Source organism: Genypterus blacodes, unplaced genomic scaffold (assembly GCF_046128005.1).
Source record: "Genypterus blacodes isolate CSIRO-AG114 ecotype Tasmania unplaced genomic scaffold, CSIRO-AGI_Gbla_v1 ptg000133l_1, whole genome shotgun sequence".
NCBI lineage: Eukaryota > Metazoa > Chordata > Actinopteri > Ophidiiformes > Ophidiidae > Genypterus > Genypterus blacodes.
The window spans coordinates 4748842-4771650 of NW_027466935.1; the positions used below are offsets into that span (position 1 = coordinate 4748842).

Genomic DNA, 22809 nt, shown 5'->3' on the forward strand with positions numbered 1-22809 from the left:
TTAATTATATAGTTTCTCTGTTTTGCAGTTCTTTGAAAGCAAAAACGGGGTTTCCGAATATGAGCAGAAACTCATCAATTCTGTACTTTGAGTCATATCTGGGAAGAGTGAGCAGTAAGGTGTCATTCATTCATAGAAGCTGAGCGTCTCTGTGAGAGGAAACCAAGAGGAGGGTGACTCTGTGCTTGGAAGTCAAAACTTCCCTCCTCAGTCAGTGTGGAGTGTGGCGCTGCAGAGAGCGTCATGTCGGCGGCGAGCGGCTCTCTGTGGGGGTGAGAGTCTCAGGCGCACTCTGAGCGTTTCACTCACAGAGTCTCAGACAGCATGAATGGACTGTGATGTTTTACAATTAAAATGATCTCTCCATACAGATCCCATGTTTTCATACTGGGTAAGTGGACTACAAGTTGTGCTTATACTTAATACTTGCTGGTATTTAAATGTGCATTGCTGGATGTTTTACCCTCTGATTAACCACTATTTATTTATGTTTACTGGACTGAGAAAGCAGATTAACATTCTGCCTTGTTTGCACGCATTCATATTCTCCTATGTTCATATTAAATGCTAATTATTCCTAACTCCTGTTGTGTTGTTCATATGACAGGTTTGATGGTTGTTTACCACACCACACTGTCCCCACATGTGCAAGTAGCTTCAGGTAGGTTTGTCACTTTTTGTCATACAATTTCAAGTCAATTTCAAGGATAATAGGCTTTTTGATCCGAGCATTTTGTGATGTACGTAATCTAATTCCATATTTCAGAAAATTGCAAGCCAAACACCTTATCTACATATCAGCACTGTGCAGTTCATCCAGGTAGATATACATCTGAGTCATTGAAAGCTGAATCATTGACTATCTGACACAAGAGAGTGAAAGAAAAACAACCTTTGGCTCTGCTCTTCAGATGGCGTCAGTGATTTAAACTGCTTTAGTAGACCTCCGGCAAAGACGTGGCAGTGTGCGTGGAAACCTGGAAACCACACATCAAATAAGACGTACACAATCATCGTACAACAACAGTAAGTCAAGTTGAACTTCAGATATAAGTGCCAAAGAATAGCTCAGATATATCTCCATATTTGGACAATTCAAAAGTAATAAACCAATCTGAATTTCATCTTACATCAAATCAATAGGTGACTCTCCATGTCCCATCCATCTAATTTCAGATTGAAGGCTGCTAATGAACTAAACAAGCAGAAATAAAAACAAACCCTGGTGTCAAACATCTGATCTTAAGTCTCTTAATTCTCCTTGCAGAAGCAAGAACCGCTGCAACTCCTGGAATGTTTCTGGACTTTCTCAGACGATGAGATTATTTGAGTCTGACAATATGACTGCTCATGTTTTTGAACACGACTCAGCACGTTGCACAAAAGCGTATTTCAGCGGTTTACCAAGAAACCAGGGTGAGCAACAGCAACGCATTATTACAAGCAATATTCCCTTTTGATGTTATAATGTAGTTGTCTTGATGTTAAGTGGTTTTTTTTTTTCTCTCTCTCACGCTGACGCAGTGCGATGTGGTCCTCCACTCAACGTGACGTTCAGACGCCACTCAGGCAAACTGGAGGTGGATGTGATCTGGAGACAAGAGGAGAAATCCATTCAGCATTATTCTTTACGCTTCAAAGCTCGGGGCGCCAGGAACGAGGTCAGTATGAAACAAGAGCTCCGATTCAGAGACTTTACATAGACGTTCACACTCTGGAGTCAAAAGGCACATTTGTAATTCCTCTTTTTATTAAATTTGCTGACTTGATGCTGCACTGTCAACATTTATTTACTAGAGTCTAGAATTAAGAGAAGAACTTTCTAGAATGTTTTTTTAATCTAGTAACAATTGTTTCACCATTAAACTTTGACACAATTTTGATAATAATGATACATTGTTTAATTGTTGACATGTGAAATTAAACTGTATGATGGATATTTGATTGGTTATTGTTTCATATTAGTTATTTATTGTTATTTCCTTAAGATTTCTGCATTTGTAGACTCTTTTGCATCAGATTTTGTTTTGCAAGAATTGTAGAAAAAATGTCTTTGACTATTCTGAGCGAAAATCGATCGTCTTCTTAAGTTTTTGCAGTACAACTTGGCAAAAAAAAAAGAAACAGAAAAGAAAAGAAAAGGAAGACAATATAAAAGTCTCCGGAGAGTTAAAGGTGTTGAGTGTGTTCAGTGTATGAGAGAAAGGAAGAGGAAGTATTGGGGGTTTTCTCCTCTCAGTGATGATCTCCATGTTGTTTCCAGTCAAGCATGACATCTCATGACAAACAGGGAAGCTCGGTGGACAATCTGAACTCGTCACTGGTTTACAGTGTACAGATCCAGTGTGTCACCAGTAGGAAATGCACAAAGTGTCCATCCAGTGAAATCTACACTGTCCCACCAGGTTAGTTTGTCCTTCAATACAGGCTCCCCCCCCCCCCCCCCCCCCACCTCATCTCATTATCTTAAAGATTGGTAATTGTGATAAAATGACTGTCGACTGTCAGACTGTAAAGGATTAATGTTTCTTATTCTTTTGCAGAGTTGACTCTCCAGCCGGTTATTGTCCGGTTTGAGGATACGGACATCGCGCAGAAAAAAGGCCGTCGGCTGCTTTTGCTCAACTGGAAGGTTCTTCCTCTATTTCTCTAAAAAACTTCTTTAAATGGAATATGTCCTCGATTCAGCCATAAGTTAATACAAAGAAGTGTTCGGTTGATGTCATCATGATAGTGAAAGAGCCTGTTTGTTAGTCTCCTGTCCCAGATCGGCCTGTTGGCTACCATGTGAGCGTTGGGAAAGCATCAGGAGAGGCTCCGCATGAAGTGATGAAGACCACAAAGCCTAAAATCAGACTCATTCTGTCATATTCGCTCTTTCATCTCAACATCTCTGCCTTCAACAACGCCAGCACCTCCCCAGCTGTGAGTGTGATCATACCGGCACGGGAGGACACTGAGAGTGAGTTCTCACCGCCTGCACGAGTGATTTTGATGGGTTGAGGATTCCTTCTCACCAAGACACCGTGACAAGCATGAAATAACAATATTCAGAATAAATTATATGAACACTTGGTACTTGAACAGTGATGCTAGGTAAGTTACGACAACAGGCAGAGCTTCAAATAACCACCGTCTCAAAAACACAAGCTGTGAGCTCGTAGTGTGTGAAACTATACCATGTTATATTCATGTCATATTACTTCTGCAAACTTCTAATGCCATTGTATGTAGGGCTACTCTGTCTTCCCTGATTAAAAAATAAAAAATAAAAATAAAAATAAAAATAAAAATAAAAATAAAAATAAAAATAAAATAAAAATAAAATAAAATAAAATAAAATAAAATAAAATAAAACTTGGACGGTTTTCTCTCCACAGATATGAGAGCTGGGCGGCTGAATGTGACACTCAGCAGTAACTCATCTCTCACTCTTTACTGGAAAGATGATCTCATCAAAACGTATTCCTGCTACTCCGTGGAATGGGGCAAGAAGTTCCATAAAGTGGCTTACAGGTCCTTTTTTGAGGATGCACACAACTATAAGAGCCTGCCCGATATAAAGGGTGTGTAGTTGTATATTTTTAATTTCAATGTAGAATTACATGTGGTATTTCTCATATGTGTGCAAGCCATTTGGATCTGTTTAATTTTCCAGATCCGTTGGAGCGTTATAAGAGATACAGCATCACTCTACACACCAGACCAAACAAAGAACCGTGCAACATGAAGCACATCAACAACAGTGAGAGCACCTATGGGCAGCTGGATTTCTATTTAATGGAAGGAAGTAAGTCTCAAGGCCTCTGTATGTTTGCTTACTAGATAGATAGATACTTCATTTTAACTTCCTGTTTCTAACTAAGCCCCTCTCAGTGGTCCCACGAACATCAGCATTAAGAACGTGACCCAGAATTCCATGTTGCTTCAGTGGTCATCCATCCCAGAGGACAACCTCAGAGGATTCCTATTGGGTTACATCATCAGCTACACTGACAACCAGCAGGAAACGCAAAGTAAACACCCGAGACGGATTTCTGTCATAATAATAATGAGCTGCATTTTAACAATGTGGTCTTTGTTGCAGATGTTACAGTGGATCCAGAGTTCAACACTTATGAACTGAAGGATCTAAAAAGTTCTACAGTGTACCGGGTCCAGATATCAGCTGTCACTCTAGCAGGAGCAGGAGTCCAAAGCCCAGCAAGTCTCCTTAGAACAAATTCTCAAGGTTGGATCAGAATTCTTAATCCTGTCCGCAAGATTCATTTGAGCTAAGATAAAAGGGACATAAGCAAAGTCATTTCTTGTATCTTCCTTATATTTGTTTGTATTTAAATGCCAAAGAAACATCTTACACCTTAGAAACGCAGCAGTGTTCAGTATCTTCTGCCTGTATTTTCTTTTATCTAGGTGGTTTGAGTCTGGGTGGACTCATCACAGCTTGCGTTGTTGTGGCTATTGTGGTGATATTTGGATCTCCACTGATAAAAAGGTACAACACAGCCACAGACTCAACCTTATACTGAATAAAAACATCACTCAGATAGGTAGAAGTGACCTAATGAAAGGTTTTTGCTCTCATTTGCTGCATATTGAATATACGTGATCTATATGTACATGATGTGTTTCTGGTCAAAATAAGTGAAAGAGCCACATGTCACTCAAAGTAGACCCTTTGTCCACATATGAGTGACATTACAAAGACCATTGCTGCAAACGTTCAAGCAATTTTCTGTTGTTTTGTATTTGTACCTCCCTCTTGGAAACTACACGCCTATTTAAACATGCAGGTCGTTTGAGGTCAAAACTGTGTAACCGTGTTTATGAGATATGGGCCAAAGCCAATGTGTCTAAGTGTCAATCTGTCTATCTAGAGTAAAAGTGATCCTTTGGCCAAGCATACCAAACCCAGGAAACAGCAGTACAATGCAGAAACTAGATGCTGCCTGTGAGCTGGTAAGAACATTGTTATTTTGGATATTTTACCCCAGAAGACAGGCACGATGTTTTTCTCAGAGCAAACTTCATGCTCACAGCAGCCAGTTTGAGGCTTTTGGCAACAAGAATCCATTTGTAGCTTGTGATATTATTGGGTTGATTAAAAATGTGTTCACACCATTCAGGATTTCCTAAAGCCCACCAAGCACCAGGTAGAGGAATGGGATACAATCAGTCTGCAAATAATAGAGAAGGAGCCTTTGACTGCTGATGGATCTTTACAGTCAGTGTTGCCACATCTTCACGACTTGGAAGAGGAGGACAATTCCCCAGCAGCGACCGGCAACTGGATCCAAATACAAACAGAGAACCCATCTACAGACGCTTTACCTGGAGATACTCAAGCGATGTTCACGAATACACAACAGACAGACCTCCAAAGTTCTCCTTTGGCCTTGTCAAGTGACTATACAACGATGGAACTGTTTCTGCAGGGGGCGCTTCAGAGCGTTCCAACCATTAAACAAGCCACAGAGATCCAGCCAGACCGCACAGACTTGACCGTGGTCAGATCAGGACCCGGTTATCTCCGCCAGTTTAGCACCAATGAAGACATCTCAGAGGTTTTGTTAAGTTTGGAACATAAGCTATACGATGAGGACGAAGAAGGATGAACAAGGTCTTTCACAATATGCCTTGAGGACCTTTTAGGAGGAGGCACGCGGTTCAAGACTGGTCCTGCTAGTTTCTACCACTGGCTTACATCTGTCTTTGCACAGAACATATCTAAGCAACACCTGCTCCACATTACCGTTTATATTTTTCATGAGAAAATATGTGACTTATAATGAAAACATGACTAATAATGTCCATGTTTACTGATTCAATGATTGAGCATAAGAACAAGTACAACATGGAACCTCAGCCCTTATATAGTGATGTGCTGTATGGCAAATTTGCCGATTTCAGACTGAACTTCCTTTCCTCGAAAAAGGACTTGAAACTTGATTTTGACTTTGATATGACCTTTAGATACGACAGACTTTGATGCTTCTGCCCACGGCGGTTTGGAAATTCCACACATTTTAAAGGTTATGTCTGTGTATTTTCATCAAAGAATGTATTTTATCATGAAATTTATAGAGTTTTACTTCCATGGTTTGAATTAAACTTGTAACTCCACTTAAACATGCATTATAAAGCATTACATGGAGCAAACGGCCACACCGAGTGATCGCAGTTCAACCACAAACTCCGGAGTGGTTAGTCTGCGGTGGGAACTTGACCCCAACTTGCTGAATCACTGACATGGCGCAATTCTCAAGTTTCAACGGTTTCCTCAATATCCGCTTTTTGATATGTTGTCTTGAAGTGTGAATACTACAAATGATTCTTTTGTTCATTTATGATGAAATTCAACATATTCAGCGAGTCGGACCAAAGCAAAGTCTAACTCTAACCCTAACCCCTAACCCAACAGTTACTTCGGATCTTTGTTGTACCTTCATGTACACCTTGAGCTGCTTTGCTACAGTTGATGTGATTCTCCTAAATTTGGCTTCTTAACCTTTGGCTGCGAGTAACGACTACTAATGGTGATTAGTCAACGTATGAGTGGACGCGTTGGACGGATAGTACCTTAGTTCCGGGGTCAATGAATGGAAGTGGTTGCTGAAGCAGATCCTCCTCGGTGGGGAGGGACGGGGCCTTTAGCGTAACAACTGACACAGACTGGGGAGAAACTAGGTGAAACAAAGACATATCAACCATTTAGCAACAGGATTAGGAAACGACTTAACATGTGAAGCCTGCAAACTGCTCGAGTACCCCAAGGAGAACACTTACACTTGGGAATCACCGGGTTAGAAAAGCCCCTAAAAGCCAAATCGTCAAATGTATCGGTGTTCCTTTCGGAGCTAAACACTGCAGAGATACCAAAGCAGAACGCCTGAATGTCTTTATTAAGTGTCTTTGTGTAAACAGAGCAGATGTTTTGTTAGATATACCTGTAAATTTACAAGAATCACATACAATGTACATCCAAGCTCTTCATGAAGAGTTTCACCAAGTACAGGTTCGCCCACTTCCACAGGAGCAAACCACAACTTTCTACAGTATAAACCATCTATGCACAAACATGAATATAAAAAATAAAATTCTTCACATACTGTCAGTTATGTTGAAAATAACCTTTAGAAAACCTCATCACGCAACGAGAAAGAAACAAAAAGCAACAAAGTGGAATTCGATGGTCAGAAATGTCATAAACTTCTTAAATATATTTAAATTGACAAACGCGTAAAGAAAAAGCACAGATCATGATGAAGTCCACAGAAGATGTTTGTTTTCTAATGATATAATAATGAATACTGGCTTTTGTTAACATCAATAATGGCTGAAAATCTACGATGGAAAATTGTTTAAATAATAAAACAAATATCCACAATCGGGGCTATTCAGCTATTTATTAGTAAAGACTGAATGTGTCCTGGCGATAGGTTCAATAGAATATCCTAATAGGTTAAACGTTTCCATCTCCTAAACAATAAATCCAGGTTGGATCTGTCAATAAGTCTCCGCAATTAGTTCAAATGATCTGTACAGTCTCAGTCGAGGCCATCTGTGCTTGACCTGTTTGTGAACTTCTCTCACAGTTTCTTCAGTTTTCAGAACTGAGACGTGATTTTTTTTTTTTTTTTACACCCCCGATATTTTACACAATATGCCTGAACTCTGACTATGAGACAGTGGGTAGTTTTTTTTTTTTTTGTATCACAGCATTACATCAATAACAACAAAAAGGAGCATGATTCATTGTGATATGGTTGCAACTACGAGGGAATACAAAACGTTAAGCATGTAAATGTAGTAATGTACATCCAGAAAAACCAAACAAACGCATCAGAATGTGTTTATGTCGACGGCTATTCGAAACGGTTCAATTCCACGATTCAAAATATCTAAAAACCTGCAACCGCTTACAGAAACAGTATAATAAGATTCAGAGTTTCTTATAATTACAGCACTTTGATAAAATCGTTAGGACTCAGGGGGGAGGGGGGGGGGGGATTCGGAAGCTTCACCGACGGCGGAGCTCAAGTTTACGGATTTCTGCCACAGAGCAAATGAGCATTTAGGAGATTTCTGTGTGCTACACAAACAGAAAGTGGGAAGTTGACAACGCAACACAACCGCCAAGGCCTGTGCTTTATCCAAAAAAAGACAAAAATGACAGTTACACCCCGTGACATCTCACCGGAAAGTGTATCATTCTGTATGAGGTGTCGTACAGTGAGTAAGTGAGAAACTCAGTAAGCATTCGAAGGAACAACATGTGGTTCAAAATGGAGCCTGAAGAGAGAGACGTTCATAACAATGACAGAATTTTGAGGACTTCATTAAGGTTATTAGTATACAGCAAAATTACAAATCCACTGACGATATTGTACAGTTCTTAATTTGCCATCCCGCAAACTTCATTCAGTCGAGTCCAATCGGCGAAACGGAATCATAGTTTTCTATCTGTAGTAGTGTGTTAAAATGAGGCAGTCTTCAAAAGTAAAAGGTCCGATTTATGATTCAAATATTGCAATAAGAGCACACAGACACTTTTGAGTTAAATGCCAAACTTGTCAAACGTCAGAAACATCAAACGCGGCGTACAGAGAACTGATGGAGGCATCGGAGGCTTTTTGGCGTATTGAGAGTGTTGGTGACGGAAACAAAACGGCTCGCCTGTGTTCAGCTCAGTCTGAGGGTTTCGTTGCGGCTGGACTACAATAGAAAACGTGAGAGTCGGCAATATCTTCATAGCGAGAGTGAAAGCTACGCGAGATAAGAAAGGGAGCTTTGGTAACGCTCTCGATCACGATCTTCACAGTGTTTGAGGCTCTGACTGCAGCTGCATCTAATGCTCACTTGCTCTCCAGGCGTGAATGAGTTAAATAATAATTGCGTCACCGAGGCGTGTTGTGTTTCAAAGTGACGCTATTTTTTAAAACCGTTTTGTTCGATGGGAGGGAGGGAGGGAGGGAGGAAGGGGGGAAAACGCACTGGCGCACGGTAGTGATGCACGCGGAGCGGGGACATTTCACTTGGTGCTCTCTGCGCCCACGGACCCCTCGTCCTCGTAGTAGGTCTTGTAGCTGCCGTTGTGTTTGGCACAGGGTGACGACGCCATGTCCTCGCTGGGCGTGGCCGAGTCTTCTCTGTCGCTCTCGTAGTCCCTTTCCGTCTGAAACGCAACAAGCCGTTCAGGTGACCGGTAAACAAACAGGAGTGAGGAGAGTGGGACGACATGTCAAAGGTCACAGCGACAGGTAGCGGACATGAATGAATGAGATGAATTTTCGACCGATTCCACCTTTGTCCGCCGTGTGAACTCTCGTAAACCAGCGAGTAGGCGGGCACATTCACTGACTGTGTAATGAGCTGCAACTGTGGGAAATGACACGTTGATTAAGTGTAAATGTTGTTTTCTCAACTCCTTGCAAATCTCATTCTGCACCTGCCGCCATCTAGAAAACAAGACTGCAGTGCAATGTGGCCCTGGCATCTGCAAGATTTGTGGTTTCTGATGTGCGATTGTTCGGCTGTCTGCTGATCGTTATCATCGACATCGTTCTAACATCTGACGTCGTTCAGGAGCAGATGTGTGTTCCTGTGGTTTGTGATTCTCAAGCTAGATAACACTGAAGGCAGTTAAACAAGAGGACTATACCAATTGATAAAATCACACATCGTCTCTTTTAAGGTCGTTTTGTTGGGGCCTTGTTGGGAAAAGTAATTCTGGCCTTTATATGTTCTTTATCAATTGAATTTAAAAGCAATCCGTGTGGAGAGTGAGTTGCTGCCCAGAGTGAAAAGGTTTGTGCAGCTCTATTTGTTATACTTGATCAGCAAGGAACCTTTGAATCCATCTTTGCATGTTGTAGGGACGCCGCATTTACTGTCCTTACCTTGATTGGCTTCAGTTTGCTTTTGATCCTCTCCTCGTCTTTGCGGCTCTTCTTCCTGGAGGTGGAGCGCTCCTTCCTGTCCCTGCTGTGCTCCTTCCGCTTATCTTTCTTACTCCTGAAAGAGGCAAACATCAGCAATAAGAGAATGTCGGCTGCTCCTCAAGCTGTAGAAGATGAGTTAGTACAGTCCATCTGGGGGGTAAAGGGTGAGGCGGGGCGGAGAGGTTTCTACCTCTTCGGTGAAAGTGTTCTGGCTTTCCTCCGAGGGCTCTTTGAGCGATCCCTGCTCTTCCTCCTGTGACCCCTGAAGACACATTCACTGCATTAGGTACATTGAATGGAGCGTATATGAATCAATAGAACATCTGGGATGAGATGCCACCGTCCGTACGTGTTTATATGTAGCTTATTTAAAAGTGAGGTTGGAGTTTGGCGCTTTTTGTGTTGTTTGATCCAAACGCACCTCGACCGACTGCGACTGTGTCTCCTGTCTCTGGAGCGAGAGCGCTTCCTGTGGCCGCTCCGGGAAGTGTCGGCCCTGGGCCACGTCTTCAGAGCGGGTCTGTTTCAATGGCGGCACATCGCAGAATCGATTAAAAAACTAAACAAAGCAGCGTACAAGGCAAACACGTAATGTAATGTTTCCATTAATGACTGCTCACTTGTGTTTCGAACGGGACCTTTTCCTCCGCGACCTAGAATGTGAGCAGGACCTCGAGCGCGAGCGAGACCTCCGCGACCTCCTTGACCGGCTGGGGGAGCGCTTCTTTGTTTCTACTGAAGCAAAAGCGGTGGAACTCAGCACAATTGCACTCCCGTGTCATTAAACCCGTCCCGATACGTAGGTGAGTTCATTCTGGTGTACCTGGTTCTATGGCGGCTGCGATGGTGGACTGGGCCTCCCTCACCCTCTTCATCACACTTTCCAGCTCTTTGGCAGCAGCCTGTGGGGTCAACTCTGGGGGCTTCACGATGGCATTGTTGGAATGATTCACCCTGAAAGACATCAACCAACCTCAACACCCAACGCAACTCATGCGCACAAGTCATCATAAGCACTTAAGAGTGTCCTGGGACAGACAGACAGTTAAACAACTGAGGACAACATACTTCAACGGTCTGTCTCCAAACATGACCCCGTTGAAGGTCAGGGCCCGGGCCACAGAATCCTGCTCAACGAACTCCACGAAGGCGAAACGCGTCGGCTGAGTCTCATCTCCGGCCATCCGCACAAACTTCACATCTCCCACCTGCTTGAAGAACTCCAACAGCTGATCTGCAGTGGTGGTCTGAGGACAGAGCGCAGACAACAAGGAATTATCAAACTTTCACCTCCCGGCTCAAATCTCTCTCAAGATCGAAGGAATTTTGTTTAGGACCAGTCCAAACTCTTCTGGTTCAACTGGGATGAAAACAAATCTCCAACAAGCTCATGCAAACATAGTCGACTTAACACAACAGAAAGATCGAGCGTAGCTACCTGTGAGTTCAGGTTGCCGACGTAGACCGTCCTCCGGATCTCATCGATCTTAGAAGGATCCACGTTTCCCATGAGTGGAGGCTGGGAGAGTGAAGCTGCTGCTGCAGCGGCGGCGGCTGCAGCTGCTGCTGCTGCGGTGGCGGCTGCTGCTCCTGCTCCTGCTGTTGTTGTTGTTGTTGTTGGTGGTGTTGGTGTTGGTGTTGTTGGTGTTGGTTGGTCCACGCCAGTGGATGCCCGATTTATTAAGGGAAGGTTCAGCTGTAGGTGTAAAGGGCAAAACACACACACACACACACACACATTATGATGAACCACCACAGGCAACACGTGAGAAAAGCAGGAAAGGCCGGAAGAGGCTCGCTCACGTTCTGAACGGGAGCGGGAGCAGGAGTGGGAATCGGCAGGAGTCCTCCGCCGGGGATCAGACTGGGCGGTGCCGGGGCGGTGGGCGCCAAAAGCGACAAAGCCTTGGCCTCTTCCGGAATCTTCCCTGCAAGACAGAAGCAGATGTTGGCGAAGAAAATAGAGCTGCGTTCCTCTCTGTCTCCTCTATGTCTGCACAACTAGCCCACTGTATTCTAGAGAGGAGGAGCGTATACATTTCCCCCCATACAGCTTTACATGCCTGCTACTGTCTAACCACTGGCATACTGGAGACTGAGCATCCTAACCTTGCATCTATGAGTTTAAGCATTACTGGCAAGTGATGTGCAACAAAATCTTTAACTTATTCTCACAAGCAAAAGAAGACTGACTTTGTCCTTGGTCTCTTTTCATACATCAAACAAAAAAGGAAAAGAAGAAAGAAAAAACAAGTGCAGAGAATTGAGTCAACAACACTTTGATGCATGGGTCACCTGTACTGGAAACATATTGCTCATGAACCGTACGATATCAAGCATGGGCGCTTTCCCGTGGGGCGTTCGTTTTCGCAGTGTTGGAAAGATGCGCAACACATGACAAACCCCAATGGCTGCATCACTAATAGCACACAGGACAATCAAGATACAGAGAAGAACAACAATTTAAAGAGCGGTAAAGGTTAATATTAACCAAGACTTTTCAAGCCAAATACAACAACGGTTTAGGAAAAAATCGTGCTCAGTTTCACTCTCATTTTCAACATTTGCCACTTTCTTTGTGCTGGGGAAAGGAGCCGTTACAAAAAGTCCTGATGACGTGAGAATGTAATGATGATGGTTCTGCGCCGTAGCTGGAGGCTGGCAGCATTAACATACCATTCATTTACTACAACTAGATTGTCACTGCGAGGTACAAGTGACCCAATTCCGATATTTCGCTCACACGTGGCCCGTGTGGGACCAGGAGGCGGCGCGGGGGAATTGGATATTCTCGGATAATCTGATGTGCGAGACAAATATTCGACGAGGGATTTGTGAACGCACAAGCAGAAAAGACAAAATCCAGCAATACCTTCACGATTTTAAAACGGAAATAATCAATTCAAGGTCCCGTATTGATTCCTATTGAGTATCTGCCGAAGCAGCCGTCCTCAAAAACACAGATTACAGCTCCTTTTCCAATCCTTGCACATCCTAAAATGCAACAGTCTGGTTCGAAATACACTCTAATCCTTCTTATGGGCCTTAAAATGTATAGAAATCGTTGCAAAAATAGTCAGGAAAAAAAGAGAAATCGGAATTGGGCATCAAGACCTGCAGTGCAATTATTCTGATACAAGTTTTTTGAACACATTCACACATTCAAATAGGTTTTGACGCAAAGCATTAATGCCTGTATCACAACTTTCCAAGTCAGAAAGATGATGTTAAATGCTTAAATGCGTCTGTAAGTGTGCGTGTGGTGCCAGTGAGGATCATACAAAGGATCCCAGCTGTGAGGAAATCTGCTTCTGCTAATCTGGGCACAGGTTGAAAAGTGTGAGAGGAGCTTTAAACACTCTAGTGTCCGAATGAGATGCGTGGATTTTGTTTCAGAGTCTCACTCTTTGAACGACTAGCCCCCCTCACTACATCAACGGGCGTAGGAGACAAGAGAGTAAAGCGTTAGTCATCCTCCTAGCATCCCATGTGTGACACACATCCCACCGGTATGCCGTAGCAATACTCTGGCCAGAATTCAATCACACACAAGCTGCAGCTGTAGCGGAAAGAGAGAGGGGGTGGGGGGTTGGACAATAATCAAAACAACAAACCAAAAAGAAACAAATATAAATACAACGCCAGAGCAATACTGTAGTTTCTAGATAGAGACAGGAGAGAGTGGACAACATGGGAAAGTATGAAAGGAAACAAACCAAAAAGAAACGTAAATCAAATAAAAGAGACAAGGTGTCCATCTTGGAAGGTTCAGCGGGCTATTCTCCTGGTCACATTCCCCCCTTGAAGGCTGCGTTGGCCCGATCGGGGATAGTGGCTTGGAAAACAATGCCTGACTCAGGCTAGTGTAGTGTAACAGCTGGGCCAGTCTAGTCATCTGATATGCACACATAATCACACAGAAAAAACATACAAAACCAAATTAATAAACTCAGTAGCCATCTCGCACCAAGTCACGTGGACAAAAGCATCATGTTAGAGGTGATATCATTTGTTTTTGTCATGACTATACACAAAGTGTGGCAACAAAAAAAGGGGAAGGGGAGATTTACAGGAAAAAAGCAGCAACAACATCAAATCAAATAGAGAGAGAGAGAGAGAGAGAGAGAGAAAAAGGGAGAACGTTAGCTGTGTTGCTCATAGTTTCCATTACAGTAATCACCAGGCTGTATGAAAAGAAAATCTACTGCTTCCAGAAACCTAGACGGCTGACAAATTAAGAGGGATTACAACGTAAAGGGTCGCACTGGAAGGTGTTGGGCCACGGTTGAGCTGCCAGAACAGCTTCAACTCAACTTGACAGATGAATTTGTGGAGGGATTTGATCGCGGATTTGGCCGCATGTACTGGAACGGGTAGGGATCTGATAGCTATTGGAGCCAGTGACGGAACCGTTATAGGAAACCCGTTCCAAGTCCTACAGACTCGGGGTTAAGAGACGTTTCCATCTTAGGATAGATAACGTATTGGATTTGCTCCGACTCAAGGTTCTCAATCCTGGTCCTTGAATACCACAGCAGGTATGAGGGACAGCAGGGGAGGGATGGAAAACACACAGTGGTGTGGTACCCCAAGGGATCAGGATTGAGGAATGTGTTCCATCCCACCAATGAAGTTCCAAAGACCTGTGCAGTCTGCCAAGGTGCAGTGACGCTGTTCTGGTGGTCTGTATGTGAGCCAACACCAAACCAAGACACTTTAAGTTGATTTAATGTAGCTTCCTTGTTTATATAATGTAACAACTGTTTATAATGAAGCTCTGATGTTATATTAACCACCTTGTGACACCAAACATAACAGAACCTCTATGATATGAGATGCTACGACCTGCCTGTCACCTGTGTCAAATACCTATGAAATACTAAAGAAAGAACTCCTCAGTGAGACAAAAAAACGCCATATGTCCACGTGAGGAAACTCCAGAAATCATCCCAAACACATGAAGGTTGGATTCAAAGGCCATAACAAGTCGACTGAGACAGACATTGTAGAGTTTTGACAGCGTGTTTGCACTCACCTTCCGCACACGGCACTACAATCAGGGCTCTGTCAACAAACACAGTGTTGGTGAGATGTTGCGCCACACCAACACTAGAAGGCTCTCGGTATTTAATATAACACACTTTGGAGGAGAATGACAGAGGAGCATTGCTGCGGAGAGAGAAATACGCAAAAAATTAAAAACAAAATTAAAGCAGGTTGGGTGTCATTTACGTGGACCGCAGACAAGGCCGCCAGTCCACGGTGTTTCCTTATAAGCTAAGCCGAGGTTGGTTGCACTTACTCTGGCGGGTAGAGCCGCAGCTCCTCGATGTCTCCCAGGAAGCCGAACAGGGTGCGTATCTGCTCGCTGCTCACGGCCGAGGACAGGTTGGTGACCTGGACGACAGCGGTCCCTGGTATCCCGCTCATTCTCATGCACAATAAATGTATTTACAAGCTTTATTTACGTATAATTTTTTTTTTGTATAGTGCTTATCTCTCCCTGAACTAGAGCGGAGCGGCCGCTTCGTGATGCACGCACGACCTTTGCAATTATCATTCAGGTCTACTACCGCCACCTACAGGACGGGAGTGTCAATCACACCACAGAATGGACTATTGACCTGAGATGATGGTGTAGAATTTGAATTTGAGAGCTATTAAATCGATAACTAGTGGATTTTGAGTGACACCACCGTTAAATAGGATGATTTGGATCAAGAAGTAACTCAACAATGTATCAGAAAAATTATATTATTCTAAACTTCCCTAATAAAAGTGGAGAACAGTTCAAGAGCAACTCTTTAGAGTGACAAGGCAGATTTTTCCCTCTGTAGCTTCTCTGTAGGTTGATGTGTAGAGGCAGAGCAGAGATCACGGGGCGGACATCTCAAAGGTCAAAAAGCATTTTCTTCAGACTGTTTTGATGAAAAACTACATGGGCTGACCTGGACTGGACTGGTAAATCTGCAGAGGTGGGGTGGGGGTGAGGGAGGACCCGCTGTGCAAGCTGTGTGAACGGAAAGGAACCATGGCGCACATCCTTTGTGGTTGCAAAGTGGCACTGACACAGGCAAGGTACAGGTGGGAACACAACAAAGTATTAATCACGCTTGCAGACATCCAGCACAGGAAAGGCACCACACATCACCACACCCTTCAGCCTGGAGTACAGCCAAGCAAAGCATGCTGTAAAACACAGCCAATGGGAGATGAGAGTTGCCCTGGGAAGGAAGCTCCAGATCACAGAGATTGTCCTGTCAACCACCCTGAGGTCAGACATCGTTTTGTGGTCATCAGCAGGAAAGGAGATCATCCTGGTAGAATTGTCTGTGCTGTCACTGTGCTGAGGCTGTGGAACGGAAAGACAGCAAATACTGCAGGGTCAAGGCTAGCAGACGTGGCTGTCCACAGTGGAGGCGATCTGTGGTTTAGGGGAAAAAAGGTTGGAAGGTCCGGAAAAGGTCAGGTTCCACCCAAAGACCTCTCCTCCTGTTCAAGGCTGCAACCGCCAAACAGGATGGTTGTCAGAAGGCAACACAGGGCTGTATTACAAATTACACCGTGCATGAAACATTACACCATGCATAGGCTTTTATTAAGCAGAATTAGAAAATATGTTGATATTGCCAGTATGTAATCTGAGCCGTGGTGCTTTTGGTTGTTAAGTATCTGAAGTCTGGAAGAGAAATATGAGGATTTTTTTGTGCTTTTAAAAACGATCTTTGTTGCCATCTGCTGGACAAATGATGTAATCGCATTTTAGGCAACAGAAAAAGGATGAATCACGATCAGTTCATCCACAATTTTCAGGGGCAAATAGCACAAGAATCTAACACAAAAGGACAAAATACAGTAAAATTAAACATGCAAGTATTCCTTCAACGTGTTCTTGGTGTAACAATTCAAAGTCAGTGTACGTGTAGTGTCTTTACCCCAGATAAGGGGACGAGGGGTGATCTAGCTCACAAATGACTCATAATCTTACAAAACAATTTCTTTCAAGCTTTGCTTATTTGGGTCATGGGTTAGCGGAGGGCAACATGACCTTTTCTTCTTTATTGTGGGAGAAACACAGGATGTTTGTGAGCAAAACAGAGGAAACTTGATGCTCAGCCCAGTAACCGATCAAGTAACCTCCTCTCAGCCAAAGAATGAATACCAAAAATTAAAAAAATCATTCTTAAAGAGCATTAGTTTATTTTCCACAGGTTACCTCAGAAACAGGATTATTATGTACAAAATCTGGAATGTTGGGTAAATGCATATCAATCATCATTTTACTGTGGCTGTTTCCAGAGAAACCTTAGAAATACTAGCTATACACTAAAAGGGTTTGCCTCTGCATTGCAATTTATTGCTGGTTTTACAATCCCAAGTCACTAATGCCATTATTAACTCTTTTTCTCATTTTGTTTACGTATGTACAGTGTGATTAGTACGGTCTAAAATTCACAGGAGACTTCTAAATAAATAAGAGCAACATGGAAGCATAAGAAACACAGACCAAGTTGGGTAAAGAAACGTGTCAAAATATTATCTCGCTAGATTGTCTACGTTGTCAGGTACATTTATTTGCTGTGAATATAAAGTGACAATTATCTCAATTGTTTGCCTTCTATCCTTAGAAAGTCTAAGTGAAAGTTAACACAAATAATATCGACAAGAGATTTAGTCTGTAAAGTACAATACGCTGTGTGGAAGGTTTTTGGGAGGGAAATGCACATCTTATTTTGAAATTTTCATTAGCCTGCTTAAAAAATGATCAATCTAAAGGCCTTTTCAATTTTAAAATGTGAGGATGCAGCTTCACTTCGACCCTTTAGAGGAACAATAATCGTTATTTATGAAGGGGCAAAGTTTGAGTCATTACCACAGTGTTTACCTTTTGGTTTGATAGTACCACAAGCATCTAAGTATGGATCAAACTACTTATACACAGGCGATGTATGATAGATGAATGAATGCCAATTATGGATTCAATGAAATGATCTATTCTAAAAAACAATTGAGTGGTCACAGATTTACCGCTGGGCTTTGTGGGGCTCATTACATGGTGTGTTATCATTTCCACCTCTCTTTGGAAACACGTCTCATGGAATAATTATTCTCTATAGGTTCATTTTTCATGCAAACAGGTACAGATACATTTGATCACATCAAGTGGACAGAACATTTAATTTAAACACATTTCACCTTCTGATGCAAAAAAATCCTTTTGACAAACGTGAACAGAAAGCGTAAAAAGCACTGATCGGATTTTTTTTTTTTTTTCCTTTCCTTTTTTTAAAAGTTGGTTATTTTTGCACAAATGAACGTTAGGAGTCGTGGTGTCTTTAAACAACAGAAGCTTGGTCGTAAGCCTGTCAAAAGCCTCGGGCAGACGCTAAACATTCACTGTTACGCAATGCAGAGAAATCTAATTTTCTTGTAAGCACTATACTGTAATTACTTCCTGTGCCAATTCATTACAAAAAGATTATTTCTACAATATAAAAAATCATGTAAAACCAGGGATTACTAAAAGTTTTGTTTCCTTAAAAATGCCATCGGATGCTTTTTTTTTCTGAATGAAAATAAAGGCTTTTCCATATTGCTCTTAAGCCGTTATGCTGCAAATTGTACTCGGTGTTGTGAACAAGTGGATATTGCTTGGGTCTTGGGGTCAAAGGTCACCCCCCTAGTCAAACAGTTCAAGGTCTATGGCACTTGACTACTTGCTTCTCTCCCAAAGTAATTCTCTGTACAGCAAAGAAGAACACAACGCGACATGGTGAGGAGTAAAACGATGGTATATGGTTTAACATGTATATGTTACAGACACAAAGGCAAACTGTGGTCATTCCCCCATGTTTAAAACAAAAACGCTCACATTAAAACCTTTTAAAACTACACTGCCTGAAAGATGAAGCCCTTTCAAAATAAAACGTGTGAACGCACCAGGACCGACTCGGCCCTGGCTCTGATTCTGTCGCCACTCTTTCTACGTTGTCTCTTGCACTCCAACCCCCACCTGTCCACTTTTCCCAAACTTGCTTTGGTTAACTAGCAGAACCATCACATTTGTTTCTGGTTTGAACGAAAAGCCTGGCAAAGCAGATTAAGGCTGAGCGAATACACACACAGCATCTGTCCCGTCTTGTACCAGCACAATTTAAATTTTCCATTCCATACCCGGTCTTGCAAATTGATCACATACGGACAGCATTTCTTCTTCTTTTTTTTTTTTAGAACATCTGTGAAGTCGGGATTCATTCATACGGTGAAGAACTTTCTTCACAGATAAACTGCCGACTGCACAGCTAACGGTTTGTGAAGAGGTGACGAGAGGGAGCTCACAGCTTTCTGGAGTACAGAACACGTGGAGCGAGGATCGTTTCTTCCCTCCCCCCCTCCCTGCTCTATCACCTCTCCTGGGCTCTTCAGTCTTCCCAGTCAAAAGATGAAAATTCTTCCCCAAAAAAAACCTAAATCGAAACGACCACCACGCTCTACATTCGTCTTCACACAATAAAAGCACGTAACACTGTCCCCCCCCGCCCCCACAGAAGATCACACAGCAGACCAGAAAATGGATTCATCATCTTAAATAAACAGTCAATGATCAAAAAATAAGAAAAAAAAAGGGGGAGAAAAAAAAAAAAGGATGATAAAAGAGAGGGAGCCCTGCCCTCTAGTGGTCAGCTTCAGTTCATGTCCTTGACTTGAAGTAAAAACCTACCTAACGATGAAGGGTTAATGAGAAGAAAAACAAAGATCTGTACAGAGACCACAGTTACTTGTTTGGGAGCAGATCACATCTCCAGCTTCCTTTATATAAAAATATATACCACAGTGATGGCCTATGAGGACTTGGACTTATGGATGTTTGCCTCCTTCTCACTTTGATCCACTTTGCGCTCAGTGGTTTCTGCCCGTTTCGTGGAGGCTCTGAATACCGGTACTATAAATAGTCCCCCCCCCTGCCGCGTTGGGTATCGATAGACCGATAGTCTCTTCTGTGTATAAAAAAATATGAGAGTCTGTGTCCTCTCCTTTTATGTCCACATAGAGGTCAGTTTGTGCCCGGCCCGTCGGCCTACGCTGGGATTTCTCGTACGATGATCATATCCACCGTGATTGGAAATGTCTTCAGGAGGGAGACGGCCACCCCGTGGTCGATATTCACAAAGCTGTAGCCGTTTACCTGAAAAAACACAGATGGTTGGGTTAAAATGAAGCCAACCGATCGGTATGCAAGAGGTGAGGAATATTCTGGAGAAACATGAACAGAAATGAAATGATAACAGGAATAGTTGTTCATTGTTGCTCTTTTATGATGTGTGTGTGTGTGTGTGTGTGTGTGTGTGTGTGTGTGTGTGTGTGTGTGTGTGTGTGTGTGTGTGTGTGTGTGTGTGTGTGTGTGTGGGCAACCGATTTGTGAAAAATACAAAAAAGCAGCGTACCTGGATGATTTTATCTCCAGGCTGAAGGATCTTAGATGCCGGCCCCTCAGGTTGAACCCTGGTCACAAAGATGCCCTGAAACAAAAAATGAATATTAGTCGTTCGCTCAGACAAATATCGTCTGGAGTTCTAATAGGAGGAAGTAATACGGTCGACGTGAGCGTACGTTGTCGTCCGGTCTGAAGGGGTTCCCCCGGCCACCCACTCCTCCTGATATACTGAAACCCAGCTCGGGATTCTTCTCCATTTTCACACGGATCTGAAACACACCGCACACTTTCGTCAGCCATTGATCTACAGTCATTCACTCATACGATACCATGATGATAGAAGACACACTTGATTCTCCCCACCAATATTCATTCCGCTTGTTACAATGCACAAATACGGATTTAATTTATTGTTGTTTTGTTTACAAATGATAAAGAATAAGCAAAGACGAAGCAGATCAGGCGTACACACACACACACACACACACACAGACGCAAGCCACCCTCACCTCTTGCTGCACTGTGTCGTGGGCGACGCGTGGCGGCCCCTGGGGCTGATGGGAGACTTTGAGCATCAGGTAGTCGATGAGTTGCTCTCTGGAAGGGTGGCGGGCCATGGTTGCCTGGCTCATCTGGGGCCGACCGGGGGCGACCATCTGACCGTTGATTAAAGGCACCTGGGGAGAGCGGATCAGCGTCAAACACACGGGGAGAGCGCGGGGGATATCGGAGAACATGGAACAGGAGAAACAAGTGTATATATATAATCAGATATTCTCGGGTGTGTGATTTGTGGAAATCAATCAGAGGTGTAATGGAAAATCTGTCACTCTGACTCATCCCATGTGACAACAATTCTACATTTTCCTCCGAGGAGTGACGCAGCAGAGATGATTGTCGCACACACACACACACACACACGCCCAAGGTGCAACAAAGTGCCCTAATCCCTCTCCTCCACCTACACAAGTAATTAAAGTTTCCTATGGGGCTTGCTTTGACGTGAGAGAAAGCGATCGGTTGAATAGTTACTTCTGTTTTGTTTACCTCCGTATCCAAGGCAAAAGCCTCGTTTCTGCACGCAGGCTGTTTCGGGTCTAAACATTATAAACACGGGTATCAGATGCAGGCCGCCTAATGAGACGCAAACGCCGAGGCAATTCTGCGCTCTATAATTTGATTTGTGTGTAAATCCTGAATACAAAAACAACATTTCAGTTTGACAATGCAGCATCAGCGAGTTTTATGTTGACATTATTTATGGATAAGCGGCGATATGTACTGTGTATATATATTTAGTGTTGCCTACTTTTCTGTGAGGATCCATGGTGTAGCTCTGCTGTCCTTGGGAACCGAACACGTCATCCTGAAAGGGAAGGCAGTCATGACTACGGAGGAATGTTCGACCCAAAGCTCAGTCTGCGTTGATGCGTGTGTCCTTGAGGCTGACGTGAGAGCAGAACTTGGATACAGACGTGAGGCGTTTGTTCACGTCTGTCTTCACGTCAGCACATCGATGCGGGGCGTTCGTTTGGAAGAGGAAAAGTACTGAAACTCAATTTGGAACCCTTTTCCACCGTGTAATTTAAATACGGCTACTTTTTAAATGGGGAGAAGGGAGGACACCTTTAATTACGGCAAATTTTACACATTCCAATATGATGCGCCTTCGTAATTACTTAAACGCAAGCACTTACCTTTGGCAAACAGTTTTCACAGCCCCACCCCCCGTCATAAACCACACACAGCAAGAGTAAAAGGCTATGAGGGGATTTTGGTGTGATTACAAGTGGGAGAGAGGATGATGAATGAACGGAAGAGTGATTAAAGGGGACAATCACGGGTTCTAACCTAGGGGAGGCCAGTGTGTTTAAAGTGGAGCGTGGTGGGTATGAGGCAAAAAGGGGATGGTGATTATGAGATTAAAGAGCAGGCGGGTTTAAAAGGGGCGCCTTACCGAACACACAACATAACATCCACATCTCGGCAAGAGTTTGCCTAAAATAAGCTACGTTTCCCTAAACAAGCCCACAGAGGTAAACCTTTCATTCCCGGCGTCACTGGGAATGAGAAGCCTCCTAAATAACAGGACAGAAACTGTTTTCCATTCTTTTAAGTTTGTCCGCAACCACGGACAACATACAGATTTATCAAAGTCTATCAGGGTTGCGGTTCATTTCTGCAGCTTTTTAATCACTGGTTAGGTTAGGCCTGCTTTGAATTGGAATTGTATCACTGTATAATGTATCACTGTGTCGTCTTTGAGAGGATCGTGGATGTATGCGAAAGCAATCTGATGACGGTACAAAGCCCCTTTTAAACGCTGTTACACCAAAAAGCTCCTGTTACAAAGCCAAATAATACATAAGATGTCTAATAGGGACATGGATTATGTATTAAGGGAGCTTTTGGATGACCTCACATGCCTCAGAA

At 43.2% G+C, this 22809-nt stretch overlaps 3 protein-coding genes across 8 annotated transcripts in view; 1 reads left to right on the plus strand and 2 right to left on the minus strand.

Moving 5' to 3' along the window:
- The first annotated feature begins 157 nt into the window (after positions 1-157).
- LOC143011472 (leukemia inhibitory factor receptor) lies at positions 158-6814 on the plus strand. 2 transcript variants are annotated; one of them, XM_076164377.1, is made up of 16 exons: positions 158-391; positions 608-661; positions 767-820; positions 912-1026; positions 1268-1416; positions 1525-1661; positions 2264-2405; positions 2544-2632; positions 2755-2962; positions 3381-3566; positions 3659-3790; positions 3867-4016; positions 4088-4231; positions 4414-4495; positions 4878-4959; positions 5127-6814. In XM_076164377.1, the coding sequence occupies exons 1-16, from the start codon at positions 355-357 to the stop codon at positions 5613-5615; spliced, it is 2250 nt and encodes a 749-aa protein (XP_076020492.1). In that variant the 5' UTR covers positions 158-354; the 3' UTR covers positions 5616-6814. The 2 variants fall into 2 exon arrangements, with proteins under 2 accessions (XP_076020492.1, XP_076020491.1); XM_076164376.1 differs by lacking the exon at positions 158-391 and having other exon boundaries at positions 565-661.
- Positions 6815-7677: 863 nt separating this feature from the next.
- srek1 (splicing regulatory glutamine/lysine-rich protein 1) lies at positions 7678-15499 on the minus strand. The gene is made up of 11 exons (XM_076164378.1): positions 15244-15499; positions 14977-15110; positions 11745-11869; positions 11380-11637; positions 11010-11188; positions 10765-10895; positions 10562-10676; positions 10363-10461; positions 10132-10203; positions 9900-10014; positions 7678-9175 (listed from the first exon to the last, which is right to left on the minus strand). The coding sequence occupies exons 1-11, from the start codon at positions 15375-15377 to the stop codon at positions 9032-9034; spliced, it is 1506 nt and encodes a 501-aa protein (XP_076020493.1). The 5' UTR covers positions 15378-15499; the 3' UTR covers positions 7678-9031.
- Positions 15500-17118: 1619 nt separating this feature from the next.
- erbin (erbb2 interacting protein) overlaps positions 17119-22809 on the minus strand; it is a 44258-nt gene continuing 38567 nt past the window's right edge. For all 5 annotated transcript variants that reach the window (XM_076163577.1, XM_076163576.1, XM_076163578.1 and 2 more), the window contains 5 exons: positions 21686-21742; positions 20886-21053; positions 20553-20645; positions 20387-20461; positions 17119-20127 (listed from right to left, as the gene is read on the minus strand). In XM_076163577.1, coding sequence (XP_076019692.1) covers positions 20020-20127; positions 20387-20461; positions 20553-20645; positions 20886-21053; positions 21686-21742 — 501 coding nt within the window. In that variant the 3' untranslated portion in view covers positions 17119-20019. The remainder of the gene's footprint in view (positions 20128-20386; positions 20462-20552; positions 20646-20885; positions 21054-21685; positions 21743-22809) is intronic.

Bases quoted from the DNA above. Each gene is read 5' to 3' on its own strand.
- LOC143011472 (XM_076164376.1), top strand. From the start codon at position 565: ATGCTAATTATTCCTAACTCCTGTTGTGTTGTTCATATGACAGGTTTG. The intron at 1,027-1,267 runs GTAAGTCAAGTT...TTCTCCTTGCAG, and splicing joins ACAATCATCGTACAACAACA to AAGCAAGAACCGCTGCAACT. The intron at 2,963-3,380 runs GTGAGTTCTCAC...TTCTCTCCACAG, and splicing joins GGCACGGGAGGACACTGAGA to ATATGAGAGCTGGGCGGCTG.
- srek1 (XM_076164378.1), bottom strand. From the start codon at position 15,377: ATGAGAATGAGCGGGATACCAGGGACCGCTGTCGTCCAGGTCACCAAC. The intron at 11,189-11,379 runs GTAGCTACGCTC...CTCTGTCCTCAG, and splicing joins TCGGCAACCTGAACTCACAG to ACCACCACTGCAGATCAGCT. The intron at 9,176-9,899 runs GTAAGGACAGTA...GTTGCGTTTCAG, and splicing joins GCAAACTGAAGCCAATCAAG to ACGGAAAGGGACTACGAGAG.